The sequence below is a fragment of the Tubulanus polymorphus genome, chromosome 8, assembly GCF_964204645.1.
Source record: "Tubulanus polymorphus chromosome 8, tnTubPoly1.2, whole genome shotgun sequence".
Lineage (NCBI taxonomy): Eukaryota > Metazoa > Nemertea > Palaeonemertea > Tubulaniformes > Tubulanidae > Tubulanus > Tubulanus polymorphus.
In genome coordinates, this window is record NC_134032.1 from 9,251,606 (window position 1) to 9,264,539 (window position 12,934).

General features: G+C 41.1%; 2 protein-coding genes across 2 annotated transcripts in view; one reads left to right on the forward strand and one right to left on the reverse strand.

The window, feature by feature from the left end:
* Positions 1-1,595: 1,595 nt before the first annotated feature.
* Positions 1,596-9,163, reverse strand: LOC141910218 (uncharacterized). Its single transcript, XM_074800943.1, has 4 exons — positions 9,028-9,163; positions 5,231-5,322; positions 3,861-4,045; positions 1,596-3,483 (listed from the first exon to the last, which is right to left on the reverse strand). Exons 2-4 carry the CDS (start codon positions 5,262-5,264, stop codon positions 3,355-3,357), a joined length of 348 nt encoding a protein of 115 aa, XP_074657044.1. The 5' UTR covers positions 5,265-5,322; positions 9,028-9,163; the 3' UTR covers positions 1,596-3,354.
* Positions 9,164-9,821: 658 nt separating this feature from the next.
* Positions 9,822-12,934, forward strand: part of LOC141910211 (ectopic P granules protein 5 homolog) — a 47,278-nt gene continuing 44,165 nt past the window's right edge. The window contains exons 1-2 of the mRNA XM_074800928.1: positions 9,822-9,848; positions 11,431-12,568. Coding sequence (XP_074657029.1) covers positions 11,453-12,568 — 1,116 coding nt within the window. The 5' untranslated portion in view covers positions 9,822-9,848; positions 11,431-11,452. The remainder of the gene's footprint in view (positions 9,849-11,430; positions 12,569-12,934) is intronic.

The following is a 12,934-nucleotide window of genomic DNA, read 5'->3' on the forward strand; positions in this document are numbered from 1 at the left end:
GAATTTTGATCAGCGATAAAATCTAGAGGTTTACACATTTAACAATGACTTTTCGGTACGTGTTTATTGTGAATAGGCGTTTATGAATAGCTCAATTGATTTTTACCGCTTTAGATTATTTTCGAAAGAATATGCGCGTGGACGCTGTCGCGGTCAATGCAAACACACGCGAAATTGAATATCATGAATTCGACTCGGATGTAAATTGGCAGGGCTTACAGCAGTAACATCGTGTTCGTGTCGGTGGCGAACAAGTCCAGAACCTACCGTACGCTATCATTAGTATGGTGGCTGATAAGGGCCATAGCGTAAAATTCCTGGTATGCAAATGAGAACGCCGGGACGCCAAAACTTTAAAAAAAACTCAAATTTTCCCTAAAAATCCGTTTTGGCGCGCCAGGCTTTATGGGCCGAATCAGCCACCATACATTAGCCATTCTCATTACTTTGTTCGTCTCGGGAACGTTTGGAAACCCAGCTACCTTCCTGATCATGATAAGTCGCAGATTCCGCGGTCTGTCTTACGCTAACACCCCGTCGTTTTGTCTCTCAGTGATTTTCTGTTCAGCAATAGTTTTACGCTGATGCCGATTCCACAATTCGCCTTACTGCGCGCAGAATCCGGTCCGATTTTGTTGATGACTTCGCTGATCGGTTGCCAAATCTACGCATCGTGTTCGCATCGTGCAACAGCTCCTGGTTGATACGTAGTAGCGATATCTCTAGAACGCGCGGCGGTCGTGCTCTTCCCGTTCACGTCTCGTTTGATATGTACACCGAGATTCGCGCGATGCGTCATCGTTTTGATCGTTCTAGAGAACGTATTAGTTTCGGGCGTTCCTCGAGTGATGATGCTTTTCTCCAGAAATATCGGCTGTTACTACGAAACGTTTCACCAATTCATACTATTTACCGCAATCGTCGCCTGCGCATACATTCTACTTTGATTGTAGCGTCCAATGCCGTGTTCCGAAATGGTTGCGCCCGACAGGAAAACAACAAAAGTGAAACGTACGACGATAATGCTCGTAACAGTTTTCCAAGGGTTCGCCAAGCCGATAGCGTGCGAGATTGTTTATGTTTCATCTTTCTCAGGTCAGAAGATAATAAGACCCATGTGTAGCAGTGGCGAGCTCGACCCCCATGTAGTAGGTCGAATGCAATTATGAGAGAAAATAAAGTTCAGTTCATCTTATAGTAACCATCAGTGTTGGACGTGCTTTTTGGATCTGCCCCCATCACGACAAGAGAGGACTCCGGTGTACCCTGGCTCCCTAAAATCTCTAGACGGTTTCGACAAGTTTCTCTAGCATTCGCGATACTCGCGCTTCCATCCGCTCTAACCGTATTTCTACCGATTTTCGTGAATCGGAAAGATTTTCTTCTAGATTTATTCAGCCAATTCCAGTTGTGTAATTACTCGATTAATTTCTAAATTTACCTTCCACTGGGGAACGAAATTCGTGAATATTTCTGCGCGAAATCCTGTTGCTGTTGCGCGAGGCAGAAATCACACTAACAAAATGATCGGTGACGCGCAAATTCCAAATGAAATTGTCCAAACTATGAAATAACAAATACCTAAGATGTTTAGATGTTGTGAAATAAACATATAATTAAATAGTTCTGTGTTTTATTTCTGTCCATGTTTTCATACACGTCAAAAACCTATTCCGACCGCTGGCAGGCGAGTCTACGTAAACGAGGCGCGTTTGTTTGAAATCGGTTTGCACAAATAGTTTCGGTTTGTAGGAAAATCGTCTTCGTTCGAACCGGTTTTCAACAAACTATTTTTTGGTAAACGCGTTCGTCCAGAATGGCGGAATGAGCAAATTTGGCTGTCGAATCGATTCGACTTCTCGTTCCGTTTTCGCATTTGTTCCCACTACGACTAACCGGTTTGGGACGCAACATACCGATAAAAACGGATTTCTACAAACCGATTTCAAACAAATGCGCTTATAGTGAAATGGTATAATGCAATCAAACTCGCTTAAGTCGTCATCCGATAAGCCGTAACATCACTGAAAATTCGAGAGTATTTTGCATAGATTCAAGATTTCTCGCATTCTACGAACGCTGAATAAAACACCCGCTGGAGACCTTATTGGACAATCCGGGTTCGTCTAGAGATGCGAACTGCCTTATTTCTGATGTGCGAGGCTAAAAATGTGCATGTAGGGTCAAAGTTATCGCACCGATAGCTGGTGGCACGGGGCTCTCTCATTTATATATACTAAATGCTTGGTGTAATCATCTTGACAAGACAGAAGTACTAACGGATGACTACGGACTGCCCAGATTTCATCAGAATCATGAATGATAGTTTACATGGTTCCGGGTTAAATGGACCAAATATTTCATCCGAGTTAAGTGAAAATCCGGATTGAACAGTCAGATCTCAGATAGTTACTCCAAGCTAGGACAAATAAGTCGATGTTTTGATACGTTTTGACATAATGATCGTTCCAAGGAACAACGACTTAGGCGATGTTTTTTTGCTACATGTATAGATAAATCTAATTCTAAATCTAAAACGCATTTTTCATATTATATATGTAATATATTTTTTCATTTATATATAAAAAGATATATATACATATACTTCATTCAAAATAATTTTTTAGTCCCGGCGGCGAGACTGCTAGAGGCCTTCCTACATACAATTCATAAGGGCTCATTAACAATTTGAATACAGTAAACCTTGCATAAGTCGGAATCCGCAAAAGTCGGATAAACGGACAAGTCGAATAAATTCAGAGAACCTGAATTTCCCGTTTTTTCCTTCTCATTTCAAGTAAATTTTTGTCCCGAAGTCGGATTTTACTAGTCGGAAACTCGCCTATGTCGTAGTGTAAATTGTGGTCCCAAAACATGAAATCTATTCAACTTGTTGATCATTTATTAATCATGTATAAAATTTCACTATTCTTTCAGATGTTGAAAAGCTTCATCATAACCGGGATATTATGTAGAAATAGTGAATAAATAAACACGTTTTATTCATTTCCACTTTTTATTTTTGTTCCATTCAGTGGCATTTTTCTATGGCCATATTGGTTTTTTTTTACTAAAAAAAGGTGAAAAATCCGACTTGCCCATAATCGATTTTTTTTGCTGGTCCCAAATGATCCGACTTATGCGAGGTTTGAATTAAGTACGATTCGGAGCATATTTCATTCGAAAAGAAACCTTTAGATTTAAGGTATATTAAAAAAAGGCTGGCCGAAGTTATATTTCTATAAACCAGCAAAGTGAGCGCCCGATTACAACACGTATTTGAATATGTAAATTATTTGTGTCACAGCGGTGCCATCTAGCGGCAGGAATCGTTACGATAATCGTCGGTTCATTCTACAGTCGCCTGCCGCAGCCGGTGCAGTGGCGTTCCTTCATCAGGCAGCAACAGATTATTCCGATCGGGAAAAAGATAATAGCGCAACATATACCGCAACAAGTGAAGTTAGATACGTATGATCCTTGCTGGAAAGAAAATGTTGAGAAAAGGCATTATAGAATATGCGAGGAGCGCAATAGAAGCCATCTTGAGAAAGGTTGACGAGAAGCCTTCATTTCAGGATTCAGACTACAGTCATCAGGCTTTTGCAGGACTGCAGTTTAAAACTGGATATCGTCTTATATTCGTTATCAACCGCCCAGCGTTGTCATTCTCTGTGACTTTAAAAATTCAGTAGAATTATATGGTCGGCTTTATCAACAACGACCCATTCATTCTCAATAATTTTAAGATTTGGTAAAATTAATATGATTTGCTACAACATCGTATTAACGATGACTTTCTTATTATTGATTTGGGAAAATTATGTTAAGCTATTCTAGCTCATGCAATGTATGGTTACCTGACAAGCCTGACATCCTTGATTTCCGACCACCACTACCGTCGGTGATGCAGCATGGGGTTGTGCGGCGATGGGGTGCCCATACTGTTGTGGGGGTGGGGCTCCATAGGGCTGCTGCTGTGGGACCCCATAGGGCTGCGGCTGTGGGGGTCCATAGGGCTGCGGCTGAGGGTACGGAGGCGAAGCTACAAAAGATAAATGATCATAATAACCAAACAATATAATCAACCGTCTAAGCCAGGTGGAACCATCCTGCCGCCCACCGAAGCTTACGCCAACACAAACCCTGTCTACAGACCCTTCATTGGTCTTTTACATTCCCCACCATTCTATGTATTAAACCAATCAGATGCGTAGCGAATTTGCCGGTGAAAAACAACGTATCTGATTGGTTCGATACATAGACTGATGACCGCCCGGTGGCAATCTGTCGGGCCAAGAAATCTTGGGTAATGTAGACCAATGAAGGGTTTGCGGCCTGTGTTTTTGTCGCCGTGAGCTTCGGTGGGCAGCGCAATCAAACCCTGATAAGCGAGGATTGGTGAATCGGGCCCAGAACACCGTCAAGTCTTCACTGCTTGATTCGTTTCTTTGGGGAACAGTAATAAAATTTCATAGCGAAAAATACGGTAATATACGATCGTGCATTAAACCATCAACAACTCTATACGTTTGATAACGTTAGCCACAAAAATGTGGCTCATTAAAGATATGTGTCAATTTTTATAGTCCTAATCAAGCAAAACAAATTATCAATGATGTTTCGGTTCTCATTATTAACTAGATAGACTATGCAGGCACCCCAATATGCCGCCATTCTCTTTGTGCCGCCAACACCGTAAATCTGCCATGGGCAGTATGACTGTACATATTTTTGGAAGGCGAAGCACATTTGAAAACCAATAATCGCGTCGATTTTATCAGTCCGAACAAGTAGAAATATGAATAGTCCATATTTATATAATTCGCATTGATAAAGAAAATCAAAAGCCTGCGAATTGAATTAGTCGTGTTTACAATGGCTTTTTCGTGCGCGTTACGAATTGCTACCTAAATTAATTTTAGCGGAGTTGACTGTTTTGCAAGAGGAGCTCTATATTCCTTGCCAAAGGAAATTAAAGATGCTGAAATTTCAAAATATCCGACTTTAACGCAACCCGTTGGCCAAAAAAAGAAAGATATTTTAAAGGCATCCACCCCACTTGATAGCCCATATATACCCACCTATTAGTGGTCCTGGATGCTAAGCTGTAACAAAAAAATGCGTGGTCGTCTAATTTTCCATTGACTGGCGGCTGACTAATCGTTACATATATATAATCGCGACAAACTACTTGACTGAAACCCGCATACAACTGCATAGAGTTTACCTGGATTATACGGAGGGGGTGCGTTTTGGCTCATGTTGTGTTCACACTGACGAGTCAATGAAATAGTGTTGAGAATAACGGAATACGGCGACCTGAAAAATAGAAACAGACCATAATCAAGAACTGCACACAAATCCCGTCTGTTACATCACAGACACTCGACGAGCATTGTTAAGTAAACATATGCCGTCAGTATCAGTTCCGTAGCTAGACTGAGTCGAATTGACAAAGGACCTGTTCTATACACATTTTCATTTCGATCCATTAGGATATACCCAACCAAGACTCAGTCGAATACAGGCAAAGGCCAGGTTGGGTTCCATGCATTTCCCTTTCGAACGAAGGGTCACCCAACCAAAACTGAGTCGAATTTGAACAGACAGAGGCCCGCTTCTACGCATTAACATTCCGATCCAAGGGTACGCCATCAACCCAAACACAGCTCTGACGCGGGTCTATATTCAGATAAATTGATTCCAAAACGGATTTGAAAATATGCGGTGTAATGAAATGAAATTGGTGTTAATTTTTTTCTTCTCAGTAGGTCGTAGCATAGCACTCAAACATTAAAGGGCCTTTTCAATTATATACGTGTAAATACATGCACTACGCCTACTCCACATTTCAGATTGGGTCTATTTCGTGTCGTGTGGTTCTTAGTTGAAATCATTTTTTTCTCTAACTGGCATATATCGGTTTATTTAATTGTTTTATCACTTTATTGTTTACATATACTTTAATTGTCAGTAAAGTATTAATCAGTAAATGTGCCACCACTAGAGCAAAGATCAAAACTTTTTGGGGGTTGTAAAGATCAACCCGATGAGACGAGAAGATACGTCCGTGTATGATGAATAACAAGAGATATCTTTGCATTTTTGGTTGAATTCATTGTGGGATCTCTTTCAAAGATAAACACCTTTTGGGAAAGGTTGTTGTACTCATTTCGGAGCGCCTTTAAATGATTACGTATATAGGCTAGATTACAGATCATATTCGACCGTATGAATTTGGACCTGTGTAGGTTGTATGAAGATTTTGGTTTTTATCTCGATTCGCATTATTCTGTTGGCCCCGATTACCGGCAGATAACATGTCGAATCGGCAATCGTTTTGATAGACCGGTGATCATGAATAATAAGGAAAATGTAGGATGTGCCACCAGCCACAATGTTCTTTCGTACAAGAAATAGGCTTAAATATAAAATGGCCGTTCCACTGCCATTGGTTATGTTAGTTTCGTTTTCTTCTCGCTTATTCAGATTTCCACGTATAGCACAAGCCTAGACATGCGTATATACGTACGTTACGACAACAACGTACATTTATACACGGCATTCCTTATGTTAAAAATGCAACACGAACAAAACGAAACGAAAGTATCCATCAATATCACTCTTTAATGTTGTCGGTGCAGTCAACCTCGCTAAAAGACTTTCTATCAACCAAGTAAACATCGGAGTCGATACTCTTCGGAGAGGCTGGTGTTATTACGTAATTCGCTCTTGCGCGCAGACGGCATTGGCTGCACCGCCGACAGCGCAAATTCCATAGTACCGGCTTGATATGTTTACTACGAAGTATTTTCGACCGAACACCGGTCGATCTAGCGAGATGGCGGAGTGTGTACGTGTATTGTAAACCAGTTTTACAACGATGTCGTTGTTTTGTTATTTGGAACCACCCTGCTACCGCGGTAAAAGCATCTTATATTTGTAAAGTACAGGTCTCGTATATACGGGACTCGCCGTATTTTTCGAATATAAGATGGAAGGAATGTATGTTTACACCGAAAATGGATCCCAAATAAACTCATTCGACACTTTCACGAAAACTATGCGGCATCAGGCAAAAATGTAGGAAATCGTGCGAATGTAAGTTTTTTGATCGCATTACAGACAATGGTGATAATAATCAGGGAAACCGAAAAGATAGATATGATAAGAATGAGAATGACGGTTTTATACATTCCCGTAGGACTGGATGTCAAGCCCCCGTAGCTAGGATTGTGAAAGGGGAACTCTTGAATTGTAGAAAGGACACTTTTTACATATGTTCGGTATCTCCGGAAAGGGAGCGCCGCAAATCCGACGTCCATAGTCTTTATAGGAAAATCTTAATAAAAAAAATTCACCAAAACTTCGGTCACTTGCCAAAATCTATCGTCGATAAATATCATGATCAATCAATAAAGGTGGATAAAACATATGATGACATTAGAAAAATATATATTGTATCTACCTTTATTATTGATTCATCAGACCTGAGAGGATGCAACTGAAATAAACGCATATTAATGCCTCACGCCATAATTTTCTGCTAACTCATTGATTAACTTGGTTAAAATTAATTAGTTTCGCTTAAAACCAGAATACCGAAGGCTAGAATAAAAACACATCAAATGAATTTCAGTATGATTATTGTGAAATGTTAGAATGAGCAGCCGTGTTGTGTTTCAATTACCAGATAGGGCATTCGTTTCTAAATGACACGATAACGTGTCACAATTTTGATCAAAACACACTTTAGGTAAAAAAGAGAGGCCTTTATAAAAAAGGGGCATTTAATTCGTTCGAACACGGCTTGGTGTTGTGGGACTGGTATAAGACTACGTATGGTATTTATCGATTATCTTGAAATGAGCTATAAAAACGGTTTATGTTAGTTGTTATGAACACTGTTCTACCACAACTCACTGTTTGTTAAACGACATACGCGTTTGAAATGATAACATTAATTTGGTATAGGCGTTATGGTACTATCCCACTGTCCAAGGGCGATAGAACAGGAAAACATACATCCTCGTGTCGTGACAAAGCTTTTTCTAGCATACTGTCAAATGACAGGCCGGTGTACTGATGCGTCATGGATACTGACTTAATTGAAAATGACAAAAATCTTTCTGTATCTGGCCGTTTTGTATTGAACGATCATGGCAAATTCGTCCGTTTGTTTATTATTATTGGCACATTTCGACAACAAAGGCGTTTTTCAATACATATTGATACATTTTTTGCGCTCTTCAAAATATCGCGATCTACGCAGTATGCAGTCAAATATATGCATTGAAAGAAATCTTGACTCGACCTATCAAAATACTTACCGGAAAAGTATCGATGAATGTAATGATTATCGATAGGATTAAAGGTTTATAATCATTGTCCGTAATTTTCGATTCTAGAACAAGAAATACGACGGACACACGAAAACATCCTTTTAACGTATCTACAATCAAAGTCGGCCGTCATAACGCCATCCAGGCTCATCCTTACCCCTTTTACCCAGAAAGTTTGCCCTACATAACTCAAATTCAATGAAAGTACCATTCTTTGTAACGCCATATTTTCCATTGGTCCCGAACACAGTGCCCAAGATGAAGAACTTACTGTTTTACTAATTTTTCGAACAAGAATAATTCGGTTTAGTATAATGTATGGTTTAGTGTAAATATCGGCTGTTCTTAGCTGCCCTGCCCTCTGCAATCCCATCCCCTTTCGCATCCCCTGCAGTCACTTCCTAAGTTTTTCCTATCCGGTCTATCCCTTTCTCGACTCTCGCCCCATTGTGAGGAAATACGGACTTGACTTAATTAATTTAGTTTATTAATTTAGTTTATTAATCATCAGAGCTGTTTTTTTCTTATATTTCGTTCGACTTTCACTATAACACAAAATTAAATAATTCGATAATCATTTTATGTGATATAACGGTCAATTATCTTAGAATTCGAAAGGATATCCTATATATAACAAAGTCCACCTCATCAGTATTTCATGATGCAGACGTTTTTTTCTTACCTACGCGTTCTCCGGTGGCTCAGTACGTAATCCCTGGCGTGTCTTTATAACCGGCGGCCGCGCTGCTTTCCCAGTAAAGAAAAACCACTTGCGTTACCGCGTATAGAGTGAACTAACGCTAGAAATTATCATAATATATAAAACTCAAAATAGGTCACAGATAGCAAATAAATATTGGTGAAAGTGCAGCTGTTTAGTCTCATCGACGAGCCGACTCGTCAGAGCAGGGCCCGGTTTCACGAGGAACGGGAATTAAGCCCCTATTCGTGTTAAGTTGCTACTTCGAATCGGAATGCATGTTGAGTCAATGTTCCGATGGTCAAACGCCCGAATTCGAACTCGCCGCCTCCCCGGCCGTGTCCGCCTCGCTCGCCCTGGGTCCCCGGCCCCGAAAAATAGCTCTATTTGCAAAAGATATGCCATTTTTCGAGTTTCTCTGCCTCCTCTCAAGAAAAAAAATCAACTATTGACCAGTCGGCCGGGACCCCGTTCTGTCCAGGCACTCTTTTTGGGGGAAAATCCTTGTTCAACAAAAACCTGTTCAACAGTGGATGTGCTCTAAATATTCTTAAACATAGCGCTGGCCTACGCGTTTATTCGCAATATGAAAAGAAATTTGTATTAAAGGTTTGACTGTCGGGCCATTCTTTGCAATATAATCCTGTTCAATAAAAATAATTAATTTGTCTTTAGTGATTGCGCAATATACGAGGTAACGACCTTGAGATTTGAATCAACGCAACCATAACCGTATTGTGGAGCCCATCCGGAAATTAGATTTTGACAGTTCTCGTCGCTCGCTTGATGTGCGTAAATGAAGGGTAAATAAACCATAAAACGACCCCGAATAATTCCGTTAAATGTGATTAAGTCGATTTATTCATAACGTAGATGGAATCTTCCAGATAATGTTGAAAAGACTCGACGTGAAGTTATTCGTGTCAAGCGAAAATAAGACTGAAAACAAAAAAGTCGAAATTTATTTCCTCGATCCCGCTGCTGTTTATCACATGATGTTTTCATACCTTATTTACCAAGTAATTGATTCGCTCTACAGGGGCCTGATTATCCTCCCCGGCGGCAGGGATTCGAACCTGATGGCATCGAGATTGCCACGGCACGAAAAGCTGCCACACTAGACCGAATGCGCTTGTATATTATATCATTATTAGCAAATCAGATATCCTGTTTTATTTCAGCCCGGGTTTTACCATTTATAGTTCTACCGTGAAATTTACCTCAGCAATTATACAACGAGCAATCTAATAGTAAATTTATTTGAATTGAATGATGCCATTTGGTTTGATTCTTGGTGAGGTTGTACATTAGGCTAAACAAAAATTATACCTTGTTTCTCCGCAGCGGCCGGGTCATTTTTGTAAAATATGATAAAATTTATAAACAGTTCATTTCTATAGCGGCCGGGTTTGTTACGGTAAAATTGATCACGATTAGAAAAAAGTCATGTATAGAGTAGATAGACGGCCGGCCGGGTCAACTTTTAAGCTCAGCAGAGCGGAGAAACAAGGTATCAACTTCTTTTAGCCTTATCTGTGGTAGTGAAGAGGTTAAGAAGAACGAACGTGGGAGATATATTTTCTACGCTGTGGCTACTCGTACGGACCCGTATGGATTACTCTGGAGGCTATTCGTACGGAACTATATATAACTGTCGCTGATTATTCGCTGCGATACGTACAAAGGTGCGCGACTTAGAAAATTGAAGGAAAGTGTGGAGAATAGAGTTAGAGAAAAATATAGCGGATCGAGCGAGACTCGAACCCGGGCCAGTAGATTACTAGCGCAGCATTATACCACTAGACCACCGAGCTCGCTGACAGTCGACTGAATGTTTTAACTACATATAGCCTCACCTTACCCTAACCTTATCCCTTCCCGTACGAACCAGAGTAGTCAGTACGGGTGCGTACGAATAGCCTACGGAATTATTCGTACGCATCCGTACTTTGTATTTTCTAAGCTGCCTATCTCTGTGAATTCTTAAATTTAAAAGGAATAGTCTTGGGCACTACAAATATAAGCAGGGCCGGATTCATACTAGAAGAAAGGGGATTTACCTCATATGAAAAGGGTACTTGATAGTTGTTGGGGGGTCTGGTGGTCCTACCTCAAAAAATTTCGAAATGTACATGTTTAAGCAGTTTTAGTACATATTACTGCTTTAAGCAGTACTGTGGAATTTTGTCATAGACCGAGATCAATGTCGGGTGGGATTTTTCACTTGTGATTTTCAAAAGGGCACTTGGTCAGAAAAAGGGGTTTAAACCCCCTCTGGGTCTACCCCTGATGAGTTAGAGCTAAGATTTTTCTCAGGGGATCCCAATTACCCCTGACCTGGCACTTAACTTTAGTATTGAGCAACTATCCTATAAAATTTTCCAGTGACTGATGTAACACTACTGCAATGGCCGAATTAGTTCGCACGAAGAAAAAAACGCCGAAGTCTAAAAAGCCACCACCAGGGGGCAGCGATGGAGCTAAACATGACCCCGGAACGTCATCACTACTGCGGAATGACGTGGAAACCGACCCCGTTTTAGAGAACCCCGAATCTCGAAATGACAACGCGAAAAACGATATTGCGGATATTTCTGAATCGGTGAATGAACAAAATTCGGAAAGCGGACAGAAAAACTCATCGCCGACGGAAAGCGTTTCGCCCGACGTTGAAAGCGGCGGCACTTCTAGTCTTTACAGCGACGCCGCGCAAAGTTTGTCCGATTTAGATTTGAAAACTCGTGCAGCGAAGAATGGGACACCCGATGCGGAAGATCGACACGAGCCAGATGCCGAAATTTCGAGCGAATCGACGGACATTGAGAATACCGTCGACGAAGATGTGTCGAAAAATTCCGTCGGAAATTCGTTGACTAAAACCGGGAGTTTAGACTTGGATCCAAATCGTGCGAAAACTTTAGTTCCGGACTCGGATTCGGAGAACGGTAATGCTAAAACAAGTACGCCAGACTCGGATATGAATGAGATGAAAACACATGCTCCTGATTCTAATTTGGAGCACAATAAAACTCGTAATGCGGACTGCGACATGAATCAAGCGCGAGTTTACACCGGTTTCAAGCGGAAAGAAAAAATTTGCCCGGACGACCGTTTCAAAATCAAAACGAGCGGAACGCAAATTCAAACGGTCATGGAGGGTTCGTCGGGTGGTGCCACCGCCGCGTCGGGCGGTAGCTTCCTGAACGACTTCCTGAACAGTTTCGAGCAGGATTTCACCGCGCAGCCTCTGCCCGAGCCGGAGAAACCGCGCCCGAAATTAACGGTCGCCGTGACCAAGGACGTCGCGACAGCGGTCGCCGACCAGGAACCAGTCAAATCGAAAAAACGCGCCGATTCTACGGAGCCGCGTTACGACGTAACGGCGAAAAGCAAAGCTTTATTCCCGGTGATTAAAATCGTGAAAACCGAAACGTTGGAGCCGTTCACGAGAGAACAGTTAAAGAGTTTATACTACAATCCGTTATTAGAGCAGAGAGACGCTTATGTAGATTACTTCTTTAATGTAAGTATAACTCACCAGCGGAACTGCCTCCATCTGCCATAACTTAGCAAAATTACCGGTATAGTGTCTACTTGCTGCAAATATTCAGTAGATTCCCGTCGAACTTTTGGGATAGTGAAAGTCTGTCCGAATTGATAGATCTATATTATCTATTTTATATCGGTGCTACAAAAATATCGAACAACCATCCACGTTGAATGGTTATCCAAGTTGATCCGATCCAACAATGATTTATTCTCCGGTCGTAGTTGATAACTGATAATTTCGACGCAGGTTGGAGCAAAATAATCAACGCGGTAATTGAATCGGCGCGAAAATGTATCTCCGGTTTGAAGTATGGGGGCATTAAATTGTTGAAGCTCCATT

Coding starts and splice junctions, on each gene's coding strand:
- LOC141910218 (XM_074800943.1), bottom strand. CDS start 5,264: ATGAGCCAAAACGCACCCCCTCCGTATAATCCAG. Junction 4,046..5,230: donor ACCCCCTCCGTATAATCCAG/GTAAACTCTATG, acceptor TATCTTTTGTAG/CTTCGCCTCCGTACCCTCAG. Junction 3,484..3,860: donor AAGGATGTCAGGCTTGTCAG/GTAACCATACAT, acceptor TTTTCTTTCCAG/CAAGGATCATACGTATCTAA.